Source organism: Erpetoichthys calabaricus, chromosome 8, assembly GCF_900747795.2.
Source record: "Erpetoichthys calabaricus chromosome 8, fErpCal1.3, whole genome shotgun sequence".
Lineage (NCBI taxonomy): Eukaryota > Metazoa > Chordata > Cladistia > Polypteriformes > Polypteridae > Erpetoichthys > Erpetoichthys calabaricus.
Window position 1 is genome coordinate 187,677,416 of NC_041401.2, and position 18,758 is coordinate 187,696,173.

The 18,758-nt window shown below is 39.2% G+C and overlaps 1 protein-coding gene across 4 annotated transcripts in view; it reads right to left on the reverse strand.

The window, feature by feature from the left end:
* The window catches only part of LOC114656379 (nck-associated protein 5-like), a 771,015-nt gene that overhangs the window by 308,770 nt on the left and 443,487 nt on the right, over positions 1-18,758 (reverse strand). For all 4 annotated transcript variants that reach the window (XM_028807983.2, XM_051930744.1, XM_051930745.1 and 1 more), the window contains 2 exons: positions 10,225-10,315; positions 3,418-3,567 (listed from right to left, as the gene is read on the reverse strand). In XM_028807983.2, the coding sequence (XP_028663816.2) occupies positions 3,418-3,567; positions 10,225-10,315 (241 nt within the window). The remainder of the gene's footprint in view (positions 1-3,417; positions 3,568-10,224; positions 10,316-18,758) is intronic.

Sequence of the window (18,758 nt, forward strand, 5' to 3'; positions counted from 1 at the left end):
CCCTGTGGTCTGAATATGGATTCCAATACCCCAGTGCAGTGACTGGGACACCATGCTGCAAAAATCGTCACCATCTGTTCGGGTGAGAGACATGAACCCAAGGACCAGACTCTCTGTGGTCAGAAAAGATCCCTGGGCATCCTTCGTAAAGAGTAGGGGGGTACCCTGATGTCCTGAATAAGCTGCCCACCACGGCCTGGTTATTCTGACCCCCTAATCATCCTCTCTCTCTGACTGGCCAACTCTCTTCTCCTGCCCCTTCAACGTTCTCGGTAAATGCTGGATGACAGGAAATGTAAGGCAAGAAATGTGGAAGACATAAGGAAAAGAGAAACCTTTTACCATGTTATGCTAATAATGACGTGAAGTGTGTAATGTGTGGAGACTTTAGTCCAAAAATCAAATAAAACACGTGTGCTTTTACTCAAGAATATAACCAAAGGAAAAAAGAAATCATTCAGTTTACATGTTACTGTGAATGAGTTACAAACCCAAACTCAAATATCAATCGACAGAAAGATGACTTAAATGTCTTCTTGGATGGTGCAGAGGTAACCAAAAGGATGTGGGTTTGAGTCCAGATGTTTCTCGTTTTAAGTAGTGAGCTACTAACATTATTATTATTATTACTACTGTAATAAAATAAAAACATACATACAAATACTTGGGGGTCCACATCAATGATAAGCTGGACTGGTCTCGTAACACCGAGGACATAAATAAGGAAGGGCAGAGCAGACCCTTTTATCTTAATAATAATAATAATTCATTACATTTATATAGCGCTTTTCTCAGGAAGACTGCGTTCTTTTAATGTGTGTAGTGATGTCCTTTACATGCTTTATTACTCTAGAAAGGCCAGCGAAATTTCCCATGCTCTGGTGTTCTGGGCCAGTGACATCACTTTAGCGAGTCCCACCCAATTAACAAGCTGATTAGGAAGGGGTGCATTCTGGACCCTCTGGAGTTAGTAGTGGAGGAGAGAATGAAAACAAAACTGAGTGCCATTATGAACAACGCTACACATCCTCTCTGTGACACAACAACAATGAGAAGACATTCAGACAACGAATCGCTCAGCAGACGTGCGTCAAGAAACACAGCGGGGGGCTCCTTTATATCAACAGCAATATACCAGTATAGTGCCTCACTGGGACACTCACTGCTCCTTGGGTCTAAAGCCAAGTCTGAGGTTTCTATCTATCTATCTATCTATCTATCTATCTATCTATCTATCTATGTGTTATATAGTGCCTTTCCTATCTATCTATCTATCTATCTATCTAGTTCCTTTCATATATATCTATGTACCTATTATATTGTACCTTTTATCTATCTATCTATGTGTTATACAGTGCCTTTTATCTCTATATAACTATCTTTATATAGTGCCTTTCCTATCTATCTATCTATCTATCTATCTATCTATCTATCTATCTATCTATCTATCTAGTGCCTTTCATATCTGTCTGTCTATCTATCTACCGTTATATAATGCCTTTCACATCTACTGATCTATCTATCTACTGATCTATCTATCTATCATTATATAGTGCCTTTCACATTTATCTATCTATCTATCCTGCTGACTATACTACAATTAATGTCTGTCTGTCTATCTACCATTATATAATGCCTTTCACATCTACTGATCTATCTATCTATCATTATATAGTGCCTTTCACATCTATCTATCTATCCTGCTGACTATACTACAATTAATGTCTGTCTGTCTGTCTGTATATCTATCATTATATAGTGCCTTTCACATCTATCTATCTATCTATCCTGCTGACTATACAGTACAACAATTAATGTCTGTATGTCTGTCTGTATATCTATCATTATATAGTGCCTTTCACATCTTTCTATCTATCTATCTATCTATCTCTCTCTCTCTCTCTCTCTCTCTCTCTCTCTCTCTCTCTCTCTGCAGTAACATGATTAAAAAAATTATGGAACTCTATGTAAAAATTCCCCGAAAATACGTGGTTTCCATAAATAAAATACTTGGAAGCACAACGATGGAGTCATGAAAGAAAAAAAAATGCCATTCCACAAGTGTTTAGTGTTTCATTTACAAGTCAGTGCTTCGTGCGTCATCACCAGTGCCCAGTTTGCTAGCAGTAATGTGGTTTCTCCTATTTGGGTTATTGATTTGTTTTTTTCATGTTATTTTTACAGCCATGTTATCCAAGTGTAGCTGTAATAGCAAAGGAGCTTCTGGGCCCAAAAGGAAGCACTCGTCATATGGTCTGAGTGTTAAAATGGATGTAATTAATTGAAGGAAGAATGGAGAATGGCTGATTGGTATTTCTTGTGGGTTTATTCCTCGTCACTGCATTCTATGCGCTGAACATTTGGATGAGTGTGAACACCGAGCTCACTCTGATGACTGATGACAACTTCAAACCTGTCCGATGGTGTCAGGGTGAGACGTGTGCTGGTTGGACTGAGTTGCTGGGTGTGTCAGACTACATGACAGTTTCTGTGCAAGTGCGCTGTTGTAATGGAAGTGTATCTCCCCCTCTCTCTCTCTCTCTCTCTCTAAGAAAGGTGCTATATAAATAAAATGTATTATTATTGTTATTATTATTATTTTTATTATTATTATCAAGATTATGCAAATGAAGCCGACAACAGGAACCCACTGGAAAAGTTGTCTGACGATGATGATGAGAGGGGTCACGGGAGTGCGCTGTTGTCATGGAAGCACTCTCTCTCTCTCTCTAAGAAAGGCGCTATATAAAAATGTATTATTATTATTTTTATTATTATTATCCAGATTATGCAAATAAAATCTACAACAGGAGCCCACAGGAGAAGTTGTCTAATGTGACAGAGCGAGTCACGGACTGGTCGGACTGTGTCACTGGGTGTGTCACACTACATGGCTACCATTCAATGGCCATGAGATGGCTCCATTTCTAACTAAGACGATGTTAATGACGTCCACGACTGGCATAATGTGACAGCGACTTAAGGTGGCTCATCTGACATTTAGGGCACTCACTTTTATGAGAACTGCACTCTGGAACGAAAGAGGAGGACAGCTATCATGCGTGATTTTATTTTGTGTAAAGGTCTTTCTCCCTAACCCAGCATGTGTGATTTTAAACAGAATGTGAAACAAGCATTCTCTCTTGTCTCAGAGTGCCTGATTCTTTATGTGCGTCACGTCATTTCATTTCATGACTTTGAAGGGAGCGTCGATATTCTCAGATGAGATGCACATTTTTGGTGTCTTTGAAGAGAAGCAAGTGGAGTATCTGTGGCTTTCCTACAATTACGGCCATTCCTTACTGTTTTCTATACTGATACTGAGGTGATGAACAAACAGCCATGGATTTATGATGCTCACTGTCACTTGAGACAGATGTCATAAAGCTCGGCCCCATTCCAGTTTTTATGTCCTACCTCCAGGGCACGCAGGCGCTCCAGAAGCAGTTTGGTCGTATTGCCCTCCTTTTCGGTGCCGTTGCCTTCATTCTGCGCTTCTTCACTTATTTCCAGTTTTGTGTCTTCAGTCGGCTCCTTCTCCTTTTTCACATCCTCTGAAAGTTTACCCTGTGTGTGTGAACAGCAGAGTGAGTTTTAGGATTATACACTATAGTAACATCTATGAACAAACAGATTATATTCATTGTGAATGTTGAAATTATCAGAATGTTTGGGAATATCCTTGTGAGCAGTTAACAATATAAAATAAATCACACAGGAGAGGAGCCCAGATTTGTAAATATTACGCTGTCTCATTATCTTATCCAAACAGTTTCCAAAAAAAAAAAAAAAAATCATTCTCAAGGTGTCACCCATTGGCACGGGCCTGTGGGTAAAGGAGAAGATGGCAAGAAAATGTCAGCAAGGTCAGAATGTACAGTGCATTCAGAAAATACTCAGTCCCCTTCACTTACTGCACACTTCATTGGGTGGGAGGTTTAATTATAAATGGATACATTTGCCATTGCTGTCCACCAGTCTACACGCCATAATGACCAAGTGACAAGTGTATTAAAAATCAAAAAATAAAAACTCATTCACACAAGTATTCAGACCCCAAAGTCATTACGTTGAAGAAGCTTCTCTGGCAACAACTATAGCTGTGAATATTCTTCAGCAAGTCTCTACAAACTTTGCACACCTCAATCTTGGCCAGTTTCTCCCACCCTTCCAGGCAGATCCTCTCAGGGTTTATTAGACTGGGTGAGCAGTGTCTGTAAAGGGCCATCTTCAAGTCACTCCACACGTGTTCAGTGCACCTTGAGTTATGCATCTGGTGCAAAATGACCTCCAGGTATGCGGCACTGGACCTCTACTCTCTAAAGTGATTCACAGAGGAGGACGTGTACCACCGGGGGGCACACAAACGTGTCTGAAACAAGTGGGACTGGTATGCACATTGGTACAGAGTACTCGTCACCCTACACACAGGAAAAGCTACGGGACCACTGAAGAGTCCAACAGTGACCATCAGTATGATCTGTCCATAACTGAAGAAATCTACACACAGGAAAAGCTGCAGGACCAGTGACATGTTCTCCTGTGATCATCCAACACTGAAGACGAGTCCGCCTCTGATCATCAGTACGAATGGTCCATAACTGAAGACCAAGTGAGGGGACAACATACACACAGGAAAAACCACAGGACCAGATGAGGTCAGTACTCAAGTTCTTAAGTACGGTCTGCACTGACCAAGTGTGTGTTGTCCTCTGTCACCTGTTCAGTTTGTCACTTAGTCTCCAGAAAGTGCTGCTGTGCACAAAGAAAGCTTGAGGACAAATAAAGTTAGTTAGTTCTACCTATGATATAGTGCCTTTCACATCTATCTATCTATCTATGATATAGTGCCCTATCTATCTATCTATCTTATTCTGCCAACTATACTAAAATTAATATCTATATGAATATCAAATACATAGTGCCTTTCCTATCTATCTATCTAGATAGGCGGAGTGGTGGCTCTGAGGCTAGGGATCTGTACTGGCAATGGGAAGGTTGCCGGTTCGAATCCCATAAATGCCAATAGGGACTCTGCTCTTTTGGGCCCTTGAGCAAGGCCCTTAACCTGCAATTGCTGAGCGCTTTGAGTAGTGAGAAAAGCGCTATATAAATGCAAAGAATTATTAAAGAATTATCTATCTCTCTATAGTTATTTTCATAGCTAGCTATCTACTTATCTATCTATCCTGCCAACTACGCTAAAATATCTATCTATCCTGCCAACTACGCTAAAATATCTATCTATCTATCTATCTATCTATCTATCTATCTATCTATCTATCTATCCTGCCAACTATGCTAAAATATCAATCTATCTATCCTGTCACTTATGCTAAAATATCTATCTATCCTGCCACCTACGCTAATATATCTATCTATCCTGCCACCTACGCTAATATATCTATCTATTTATCTATCTATAGTTATTTTCATAGCTATCTATATACTTATCTATCTATCCTGCCAACTACGCTAAAATATCTATCTATCCTGCCAATTACACTAAAATATCTATCCACCTATCAATCCTGCCAACTACACCAAAATATCTATCTGTCTATAGTTATTTTCATAGCTATCTATCTATCTATCTATAGAGCCAACTACGCTAAAAAAAAAACTATCTTGCCAACCACGCTAAAATATCTATCTACCTATCTATCCTGCCAACTACGCTAAAATATCTATCTACTTATCTATCTATCCTGCCAACTACGCTAAAATATCTGTCTATAGTTATTTTCATAGCTATCTATCTATCTACTTATTTATCTATCCTGCCAACTACGCTAAAATATCTATCTATCTATCTATCTATCCTGCCAACTGCGCTAAAATATCTATTTATCTCTAATCTGCTTCTAAATTCATGATTCTCATAAACGTCATCTTCTAACCGGTTTGGTCCAGACCAAGTCACAGGGGCGGGGCTAAAGTCTATCTGAGTGAGCATAGGGTGTGAGGCAGGTACAAACCCTGGACAGGGTGCCAGTCTACCACAGGGTGAATACACACACACAGGCCAGCATTTCCAATTCACCTAACTTTAATGTCATTGCACAATGGGAAGAAGCCCCCACAAATACAGAGAGAACATGCAAACTCCATGCCCTTTGGTGTTGGTTGGTGGAGGGGGTACACAAACCCAGGTCTCCTTACCCCCACTGGGTCGCCATGCTGCCCCTCTCATAAAATTTTAATTCTTGCCGGATGGTGAGAAGTTAATAGATGTGATGATCAATGCACTTGCCTTGTTTATTTTATTCGCTTAGCATACCTGGGCGTTCAGTTAATAAATTTCATGCAAAGCAATTAGCCATTTCCTGCTTGCCTTCAGCAGACGGAGAGCGCTTTTCCTCGTAAACTAAATGAGTGCCACCACGCTGTCACAAAGAGAGTTTCACTCAACGACTTATCACCAAAAAGCCGTTCTTTGGACCGAAGTGTTAATAGTTTATCCCCCCGTCCTCAAAATAAAATAAAATGCAGGGTGCAACATCACTGAGTATTTCTGAGTACGGGAAACCAAAAAAAAAGAAGAGAAGAGCGGCTCCCTGCTGCGGAGTACAAGTGAAGTTCTTCTGATCACCTGAGAGAGAAGTGAGAACAGGGGGGGGGGGGCAGGCTGTGCGCGCGCATGGGGAGGACTCGCGCGTTTTTACGAGAGAGAAGGAGGCGCCTGGCATGGCTAATGCATGCAACATACGGCCGGCTTCTAACCAGTCCGATCCGCACGCCCCAGATGCAAATCCCCTCTCTCACTAATCTGCTCGTGCTGATTAATGTTCGGACATTATTCTTTTTGAAACCGTAATTTATATAATCACGGGATATCAGCGTTTCGGACTCTCTTCCCCATTTCCAATGATAAAGTTGCTGATGATTTCTTTATTACCTGCTCCATCAATCAGTCACTTTTTATTTTTTATTATTTTATTCCGGTGTTGGTTGAAAAGTCACATTCCCGAGGTAACATTTCAGATCCAACACCGATCTAGGCAGCCCTTTTAAAAAAAAGGGCTAAATGATATTTCAACTAATTAAATATGCATTAGGAATTCTGGGAGTAATTTGCATACATAATATACAAGCCGTCTAAGTATTCATTATGGCAGGATTTTTTTTTCCTTTCTTTCTCCCAAACTCCCAATTGCTCTCATTTGCATCTTACGACGGCAGATTGATAGACTGATCGGGTGTAATATCTTTAGTCACAAAACTGGAGCACATTATGTGAGGGGGCCTCGGGGCTCCGAATTTTACAAGCGTGGTGCGTGTCTTACGTATCGTGACCGCAAATCAATTAAAGAATATAAATTCACTCGGAGGCAACACCTGCCAGGCATTTTGCACAATAAGCCTTGCATGCAAACAAATGATTCGACCCCACATCACGAAACGTGAGACAGTCATCTTGGCTCTACATAATTTATGCTGTCTAATGCACGTTTTACAGACTCCGCTGAAGACCTGCTGTGTTTCCTTTCAATAAAAATCATGTCGTTACATACAGATGAGCACAACGGCAAAGGCTAATTCATCAGTGCCGGAAAATCTCACAGAGTTCATTGTTATACTTTTAATTGACTCGGTTCATGTTTTTTATGATATTCTTGAAATGAAGAAAAAATAAAAATCGGGAGTGGTCTCCCCTCGACTTTCTCGTATACTCGGATATGGGGATGGATCGCTGCCGCAACACAGGGATTACATTTTTATATAATATGTACATTAAAGAACCATCAACAATAAATCAAATTAATAATATACTGGACAATTATGATAAAAGTAAAATTGAACAAATCGAACTCTGCAGCTGTACCACTTCCGGTTAGCGGAAATAGCCCAAACGTTGATAGACATCTGTGTTTTGTACCTCATACCTACCTGTGTGCAAAACTTGGTGGACCGAACTGAAAAAGTGACAGAACCTTCTTGGAGGAGGGAAACCGAATTACAGTATGAGTCTGTCTTAAACAGCCCTTCAATGCTACTCACGAAAGAAACAATCCTGTTAGAGTTAGTGCCCCCCCCCATTGTATGGAGCTGGAATCACCTGCCCAAAGCCACTTTTTATAGCTCCGGTGCCAAAAGGGGGGGTCATGAGGTCTCTCGAAAAAGGGCTATGTGGCACTACAGATATCTCTGAAAAAGGACGAATGCCTGCGTCTTTAGAGTCCTGGTGCTTCCTGTCTTGTGGACTCCTCAGTACTGTGTCTCTACTGGGAATCCTTGGGTACCGCTGATTTGACTTTGTGTTGAATGAGCGGTTACTCATGGAGTCCTGAATGAGGCACATGACCTCTATTCTGAGGGAGCGTCAGTTACGGCACTACAGCCATGTGGTGCGATTCCCCAAAGCTGATCCGGCTCGTAAGATCCTCATTGTTGGGGACCCAAGAGGCAAGACCAAACCAAGGGGTCGCCCACATCATTTCCGGAGGGTGGGACTGGACAGCGTGTCTGCCTGGGGGGTTGCCAGCTGGGATCCCGAGCTGTTTTGTTGTGTGGTGGGTGCAGCAACGCACTGTACCGGTACATGCTGCCCAACTTGACCTGACCTTTACCAAAATTAACTATCTATCTATCATTATATAGTGCCTTTCACATCTATCTATATATCCTGCTGACTATACTACAATTAATGTCTGTCTGTCTATCTATCATTATATAGTGCCTTTCACATCTACTGATCTATCTATCAATCTATCTATCCTGCTGACTATACTACAATTAATGTCTGTCTGTACATCTATCATTATATAGTGCCTTTCACATCTATCTATCCTGCTCACTATACTACAATTAATGTCTGTCTGTCTGTCTATTTATCTATCATTATATAGTGCCTTTCACATCTACTGATCTATCTATCTATCAATCTATCTATCCTGCTGACTATACTACAATTAATGTCTGTCTGTATATCTATCATTATATAGTGCCTTTCACATCTATCGATCTATCTATCTATCCTGCCGACTATACCACAATTAATGTCTGTCTGTCTATCTATCATTTTATAGTGCCTTTCACATCTATCTATCCTGCTGACTATACTAAATTAATGTCTGTCTGTATATCTATCATTATATAGTGCCTTTCACATCTATCTATCTATCTATCTATCTATCTATCTATCCTGCCAACTATACTACAATTAATGTCTGCCTATCTATCATTATATAGTGCCTTTCACATCTATCTATGTATCTATCCTATCCTGCCAACTATACTACAATTAGTCTGTCTGTCTATCTATTATTATATAGTGCCTTTCACATCTATCTATCTATTCTGCTGAGTATACTACAATTAATGTCTGTCTGTCTGTCTATCTATCATTATATAGTGCCTTTCACATCTGTCTAAACTACAATTAATGTCTGTCTGTCTATCTATCATTATATAGTGCCTTTCACATCTATCTATCTATCCTATCCTGTCGACTATACTACAATTAGTCTGTCTGTCTATCTATGATATAGTGCTTTTCATATCTATCTATCTATCCTGCCGACTATACTACAATTAATGTCGGTCTATCTATCATTATATAATGCCTTTCACATCTACTGATCTATCTATCTATCCTGCTGACTATACTACAATTAATGTCTGTATGTCTGTCTGTATATCTATCATTATATAGTGCCTTTCACATCTATCTATCTATCTATCTATCTATCTATCCTGCCGACTATACTACAATTAATGTCTGTCTATCTATCATTATATAGTGCCTTTCACATCTACTGATCTATCTATCTATCCTATCCTGCCGACTATACAATTAGTCTGTCTGTTTATCTATTATTATATAGTGCCTTTTATATCTATCTATCTTGCCGACTACACTACAATTAATGTCTGTCTATCTATCTATCTATCTATCTGGTTCACCTTGGCCAATCTAAGTAAATAGGTTGCACAAGCTTATTGAGCTGAATGTCTTGTTCTTCTTTTTATTTTTCATTTGTTACTCTCAGATAAGACATCAGTCTTTTGCAGGCCACCCTCACATTCAGGCACAATGGGGTCCACTGAGAGTTGCCCATTAACCAAACACATGTCACAGGGAATGCCAGAGGAAGCCAACATGCAATCCCAGAGAGGGGGTCTAAACTCTGTACTGTAGGGGGTGACAGTGTGTAGAATTCAAATCTGCATGACTTTGACTTTGGACTGTTGTTTCACTTACACCCAAATTGTAATAATTACCTTGTATACCTTCATAATGCCCAGTGTATCCACCGTAGGGGTCTCCATTGCTCCCTTGTTCTGCAATAAATTTCTGACCGTCTCTTCCATCCTGTGTAACAAAAAAGAAAAAAAGCATGTCAAAAAGTGGCCTGTTACTCCTAGTGATGCTAACGGCTTAACGCGTATTAAATGCCTTCACTGAATGTGCTTCTCCAAAGACCAAGAGAAACACCAAATGACCATTTTCAACATGTGCAGTTGCAGTCCACAATGGGAGAAGGCCGCAGATCCCATATTGCAAACTGTAATCCCAAGACCCCAGGGAGCAATCCAAAGAGAGCACTTAACATTTGTGGTCATAATTAAACAAAATTAACATTCAGTGAAGTTTCTGTTTGGAAGCCAAATGTCCTAGTAAAATGTTACAGAGGGCTGCACAATAATTGTGAGACTCCACAGACACACACATCAGAACGAGTATAAATGACACAAAGCTGTGTTTACCGCATGGATAAATATCAAAGTGAAAGAAATAAGAAGTTTATATTTCAACAGCTGGATTTAATGGACACACAATATGGGACTGATTTACAGTTAAAAAAAAGAAAACAGAGACTATGGGAGTCACGAGGCCGTAAATTATTTTGCACCATGATGAAGATTTTTCCTTTGTTCAGAATCCAGTCGAGGGTGAGGTGAGGGGCAAGGAGACAATAAATGAAGTCGTTTGTGCCAAGGAAGACCTGCTTAGGGTTTGAGATGCCAGCACACGTCACTGCTGTGCCCAGAGATCTGACTGAGAAACGGCACCTCCATTAAAAAAGAGAAATGATGACAAAGAAAAAGAACACTGTCACCTTAGTAAACCCACCATCACGCAAAAGACAAATGGGTGGGATTTGGGCAATGGAAGATTAACTCTCATGTCATGTCTCATGAGGGGACAGTCGTTTTGGGTGCCAGTTAAGATAAAAAAAAATAAAATAAAGAAATATTTACATGTGAGGAAGTAAATACATAGATAGATAGATAGATAGATAGATAGATAGATAGATAGATAGATAGATAGATAGATAGATAGATAGATAGATAGATAGATAGATAGATAGATAGATAGATAGATGTGAAAGGCACTAGATAGATAGATAGATAGATAGATAGATAGATAGATAGATAGATAGATAGATAGATAGATAGATAGATAGATAGATAGATGTGAAAGGCACTATATAGATAGATAGATGTGAAAGGCACTATATAATAGATAGATAGATAGATAGATAGATAGATAGATAGATAGATAGATAGATAGATGTGCCTTTCACATCTATCTATCTATCTATTATATAGTGCCTTTCACATCTATCTATCTATCTATTATATAGTGCCTTTCACATCTATCTATCTATATAGTGCCTTTCACATCTATCTATCTATCTATCTATTATATAGTGCCTTTCACATCTATCTATATAGTGCCTTTCACATCTATCTATCTATATAGTGCCTTTCACATCTATCTATCTATCTATCTATCTATCTATATAGTGCCTTTCACATCTATCTATCTATCTATCTAGATAGATGTGAAAGGCACCATATAATAGATAGATAGATAGATAGATAGATAGATAGATAGATAGATAGATAGATAGATAGATAGATAGATAGATAGATAGATAGATAGATAGATGTGAAAGGCACTATATAATAGATAGATAGATAGATGTGAAATGCACAATATAATAGAAATAGAAAGTGAATTTTTACTGATAAATACGATTTTCCCAAACTGATTACATATTGATTATACTGAATGACGTCTGTCCCTGCTAATTTAGACCTCCTAGAAAGTCCTCTTAATCCGTGTCCTGTTCATCAGTATCTAGAAGGACATGAGTGATGAAGCTAATCACCTGCTGCTGTCATTGACAAGTGTATTTATGGAGTGCTACCAACATCTGTAAGTCAGTCATATCTTTCCATGTACAGAGTGTTGCCCCTCGTCTTCATGATCAGACTTTGACAACAGATCGCTTTCTCGGTTTTATACTTGCTGACCAGAAGGGGCGGAGTCAGCTGGCCTCACTGGGCGGTGTCTCTGAGCTGTGTTTGGGTGACGAGACATCTCCATTGGTGGCAGAGCCCCCTCGTGTCCCGGAGTGGTAGTGCTGGTCTCTGATGTGCCCAGAGGTGATGCCCACACATGACACGTTCTTATCGATTATATCACACTGCCTGCTAATACGACTTGATTCTATGCTGCCTTTCTGTGTTAAGTCAATATTTGCCCAAATTAGTAGTCTGTTAAATAATGATAATAAATTCCCTTTTAAGCACAAGTTCAATTTAGAGACAGAAGGTAGACGTTGCTGATGATTCCCAGCCCCACACAATACTAATTTGTGGATTTCTGTAATTAAAGACATTCTGGCTGCTTTGGTATTTGCGCGTTTGTGATTATCTCTTTCTTGCATGAAGGCCAGTGATATATTTTTGGTGATCTGCTTCTTGCTGACATTTTTGTTAATATATCTGTAGAACGTTTTTCGAAGCAATGCCTATGAGCTCAGATCCTGGCACCGAGCAGGTGAAATAGCTGCACCATCTGTTGGCCAAATATGAAGGCGAGTAAAGCGTGTCTAATCTCCACTTCAGATCAGGCGACGCCGTGTTCGGTGGCAGATTGAATCAACTTCTGTTTAAAAGTCAGCGTTAATCAGGATTGCTACATGCACGGTGGACAGAAATCTCTCTTACTTATAGGTTCATTTACAGGGTGCGAGATATGAATCATGCAATAGCTTAAATATTATGCATTGTCAAAAAAAAATCTAAATATCTAAATCCGAGAGCTGGTCACAAACTTAATGTATTAAATCATTTTGCAGCCTGAATGCAACTCAGGCAATTTCATTACCAGACACAATCTCCATAACAAATATGAAATATATATTCCAGTTGCGTCCCGCTATGCTAGTCTATTTATTTATTTATTTCATCATGGGTATTTGAATAAGAAAATAACAATAAAAAAACACTAACATTTCATATTAATAACTTTCATTTCTGACAGGAAGAACTGAAAACTTTATTCTCAAGAGAAACAAAGGCACAACTACTCGATAATAAGATTAAGAAAAAGAAACGTTAAACTGGAAACACAGACTGGGCTGGCACAGTGGTCTATGAGGAGTTTGCCTGATCTCCCCCTGTGAGGTGGGCTTTCCTCCCACAACCCCAAAGACATGCAGGCTAAGTTACACTAGATAGATAGATAGATAGATAGATAGATAGATAGATAGATAGATAGATAGATAGATAGATAGATAGATAGATAGATAGATAGATAGATAGATAGATAGATAGATAGATAGATAGATAGATAGATAGATAGATAGATAGATAGATAGATATGAAAGACACTATATAATAGATAGATAGATAGATTAGTTACATTACATGTGTATGAGTGTGTGTGTGTGTGTGTGTGTGCTCCAGGCCCAGTCCCTGCTGTTTACCCAGTGCTACCAGTATAAGAGCCCAGTGCTGCTGGGACTTTAACTAGATTAAGGGGGGACTGAAAATGCTGCACTCTGCTGTGTACAGGGGTGTGGAGAGACCGAAAGACCCCAAAACTAACGGACCTTGAAAGGATCTGCCAGGAAGAATGGGACAAACTGCCCAAATCCAGGTGTGCCAGGCTTGAAGAGGCTTCCCCTAGAAAACGTATAGCTGGCATTGCTACTAAAGGGGCTTCTATGAAGTACTGAATTAAGGGGCTGGATACCTGCAAGAATAAGAGCTTTCAGGTTTTGATTTCTAATGAAGTTTCAAACCTTTCTGAAAACATGTCTACACTTTGTCACGAGGGGTTACTGAGTGTAGACTGATGGGCAAAAATGTCACCTTATTCACTTAAAGTTAAATCAACAATGCAATGAAGTGTCCAGGAAGTGAAGGGGTCTGAATACAAGGCAGTTCTGCGTCTCTTTATGAACACACGGGACAAGAAATCACACAAGACTTGAAATGATCCGCTATCACCTAAGGGAAAAAAGACCAGCACATGGAAGGTATGGACTTCAAAAAGCAGCGCATCACTTAATGGCAAAATACCTGGTGCAGCCTGGGTTGGGGGGGTTTGGGGGGGGGGAGAGATAAAGAGGCTGGGGATTTTCTAGATATCTGGAACACAAAGATGGCATTGGCCCCCACTAAGTACTGATTGTTATCCTGCTATTCAAGGTGTCATTTCAGATAAAAACAATTAGTGATCAACCAGGCTTTTAGAAAACAGCTTTAATGGTAGGCAGTGCCATCCGCTTCAAAGATCCAAATGACGCGATGTGCTCGGCATATCAGTCTGGATGAGCTTTCATCACCAGATGGAGACAGACACCCTTCAAGCTGACAGGTCTCCACATTCTGGAAACTGTTCCTGTCAGAGGAAGTTAAGTTACCAGTGGAGTCAATGATCTGATAAATGGCATTTAAGCTACGATCTCCAGATACACTTGTTAATTGCCTGAGCTAAATGACGAAGAAAAAATGAATAAAAGAAACAAAAAACAACTGGAATTAAGAGAGAGAAAGAGAGAGAGAGACAGATAGATAGATAGACTGACATGAAAGGCACTATATAATAGATAGACAGATAGATAGATATTAAAGGCACTATATAATAGATAGATAGATAGATAGATAGATAGATAGATAGATAGATAGATAGATAGATAGATAGATAGATAGATAGATATGAAAGACACTATATATGATAGATAGATAGATAGATAGATAGATAGATAGATAGATAGATAGATAGATAGATAGATAGATAGTATAGATAGATAGATTAGTGTAGCAGGATAGATAGATAGATAGATAGATAGATAGATAGATAGATAGATAGACGACAGACAGACAGACAGACAGACAGACAGCGACAGACAGACAGACAGATAGATGAAAGGCACTATATAGCTATCATATCATATAGTGCCATTCATCTATCTATCTATCTATCTATTATATAGTGCCTTTCATATCTATCTATCTATCTATCCTACATAGTGCCTTTTATATCTCTCTGTCTATGTTACAGTATATAATGCCTTCATATCTATCTATCTTATCTTATAGTGCCTTTTATATCTTTATCTATGTTATATAATGCCTTCATACCTATCTATCTATCTAAGTTATATAGTGCCTTTCATATCTATCTATCTATCTATCTATCTATCTATCTATCTATCTATCTATCTATCTATCTATCTATCTATCTATCTATCTATCTATCTATCTATCTATCTATCTACCACAAGATAACGAGCCAAACGCACTGCTGAGGCCACACAGGAGTTTATCAAAGTGAAAAAATGGAAAATTCTTGAATGGCCAAACCAGTAACCTGATTGAAATCCAACTGAGTAGGCCTTCCATATGCTGAAGAAGAAACTTAAAGAGGACAAGCCCACCAAAACAAGTAGAAGCTGAAGATGGCTGCATTGGAGGCTTGGCAGATCACCACCAGAGAAGACCCTCAGCACCTGGTGATGTCTGTGAATCTCAGACTTCAAGTATCCATTGCATGCTGGGATATGTGACAAAGAACTAAATATGACAATGGCTTTAATAGACCTGCTATTGTCCAAACATTATGGCGCCTGAAATGGGGGGACCGTCTAGAAAATGTGTAAGTGCAAATCCCCTTCAAATGAAAGTCTACAATGTGCACTTTAATCACGATGTCTGAATTGTCTGATTTGTAATTTAAACTGTGGAGTAGAAATCAGGTATAATGATGTGCTTATCCCAAACATTACGGAGGACACTCTGTACTTTAGTTTGGTCTTTTTTTGGTTTTAATGATCACATTGGACAATTAAAAGGAAACCCTTCAGTGAGGTTTAAGGTTTTCTAACAGCACATGGGAGAAATGTGTTACATTCCTTCAAAGGTGACACAGACGTCTGGCATGAAAACATCTGCACGTGAAAAATGTAAAAACAGATCGGCTCCTTGCAAGCTGCCGGCAACACACAAGCTTTTCAGATGTGGATTCCAAAATAGCCAAAGGCGAAATGTTAAAGACCTTGATCTGTGTGACAAGAGTGTGACATTCTTCCGGCCTGTCTAATGCACCACAAAGCGCTCTTTAGAAACCACCAAGCGTCGCCAGCCTCGCCAGCGAAATTGTGCCGCTGAGCTGGGGAGCCTTTCAGAGAAAACTTCTAACTGTTCACTTGTACTATAAAGATGCAGCACTTCATTTTCCCCCAAATAGGTTTCTTTCAGGGAAATACATAATCGCCGTAAATTATCCAGCTTTTAGGTGTTCAAGGAACAGTTTTTTAGATTATTTTAAATATCTCCATTTGCAGAAAGGAGCTGTCAAAACAGAACACAAAGAGCAGCCTCATGATACACACTTGTTACGGGTACCATGTGGGCATAAAACGCACCTCATCGAAAATCCTCCATCACACTTCATCCAGCGGGTAGCAAACACGTTTATTATTCTGAGCCAAAGTAACGTCTTAGGTAAAATGAAATTCCTGTGGACTCCTTATAATAAGTACCAGGGCTGTGGAGTCGGGAAAAATGTGCCGACACCAACTCCGACTCAATGTAAATTTTAATAAAATATGTTCAAATTTCTAATTTCACTTAGGCTGTCTCAATTAAACTATTTTTTTCTTGTAACCTTTTGGTAGTATGGAGTAGTCGGAGTCACCATAGACTGAGGAGTCAGAATCGGTTAGACAATAAATCGAGGAATCGAAATCATAGTCAATTGCACAATAAATTAAGGAGTCTGAGTCGGTTATACAATAAACTGAGGAATCAGAGTCGTTTGTACAATAAATTAAGGAGTTGGAGTCGGTTGTGCAACAAATTGAGGAGTCAGAATCAGAATCATTTGTATAATAAATTAGGGAGCTGGAGTTGGTTGTACAATAAATTGAGGAGATGGATTTGGAGTCGATTGTAAAATAAATCGAGGAGTTGGAATCAATTGAACAATAAATCGAGGAATCAGAATCATAGTTGTTTGTACAATAAATTGAGGAGTTGGAGTCGGTTGTGCAATTAACTGAGGAATCAGAGTTGTTTGTAAAATAAGGAGTTGGAGTCGGCTCTACAATAAATTGAGGAGTTGGATTTGGAGTCGGTTGAAAAATAAATCAAGGAAGCAGAATCAATGTTGTTTATACTGTATAATAAATTAAAGAGTTGGAGTCGGTTGTGCAATAAATTGAGATATCAGAATCATAGTCGTCTGTACGATAAATTAGGGAGTTGGAGTTGGTTGTACAATAAAGTGAGGAATCAGAGTTGTTTGTAAAATAAGGCGTTGGAGTCGGCTCTACAATAAATTGAGGAGTTGGATTTTGAGTCGGTTGTGCAATAAATTGAGGGATCGGAAGCAGTTATACAGTAAACTGAGGAGCTGGAGTCGGTTGTAAAATAAATTGAGGAAGCAGAACCAAAGTTGTTAGTACAAAAATTAAAGAGTCGGAGTTGACTGTGCAATAAATGAAGAATCAGAATTGTAGTCATCTATAGTAATAAAAGGCAAAGCCCTCACTCACTCACTCACTCATCACTAATTCTCCAACTTCCCGTGTAGGTGGAAGGCTGGAATTTGGCAGACTCATTCCTTACAGCTTACTTACAAAAGTTAGGCAGGTAATCATTTCGAAATTGTACACATAATGGTCATAACTGGAACCTCTTTTTTGTCCATATACTGTAATGGAGTGCAGCTCGATGGCCGTGGGAGGCGGAGTCGCATATCGCGCCATCACGCCTCCTACGTAATAACGTGAACTGAAAACAAGGAACAGTAACAAAGAGCGCTGAAGAAAACATTCATTACACAATTGAGAATGCAGCAAAACAATAAGAAGAGAGCGAGTGACTGACTGAACACAGCACGAGTGATCACTTCGATGAATCAAACCTGTTCAAAAAACACATTACACAATTAATAAGGTACGAAAAGAATATGAAGCGACTGACGCATACAGGCATAAATTAAGTTCATAGACCTACAAAAGATTGCCATTTTTCTCCTGTACAACTATACGTTGCATTCTCAACAGTAAGCTTCCATGGCTTGGTCATATTCCAACCGGAGTGGTCAACTGACAACGTGGTATACAAAGACAACTATAACAATCGTAATATGAAACAACAGAGAACCCGTGCATTAAATAACAAGGCTGCTTCCTTGGCAAAGCAAGGAAAAAGAATGGCCTTATATGGTGTTCGTTTAAAAAAAACAATCGTAATAGACGAACAATAAACCACTACAGAACCGCGAAGCAAGCAGAAAGGACGGACTTATATGGCGTTCATTTATAAAACAGCGGACAGGCTGTGTAAAGACAGCTTCACAAAAAAACAGATCCTTAACAAATTGTTATTGGTATATTTTCCCTCAGTTTAAAAAGGTTTTCTTTTGTTCTTAATAAAAATTTAAAAGCAGTACTACACCGCTGCAAAGCACGGGGATTTTGAAATATAATATTTATATAATATAT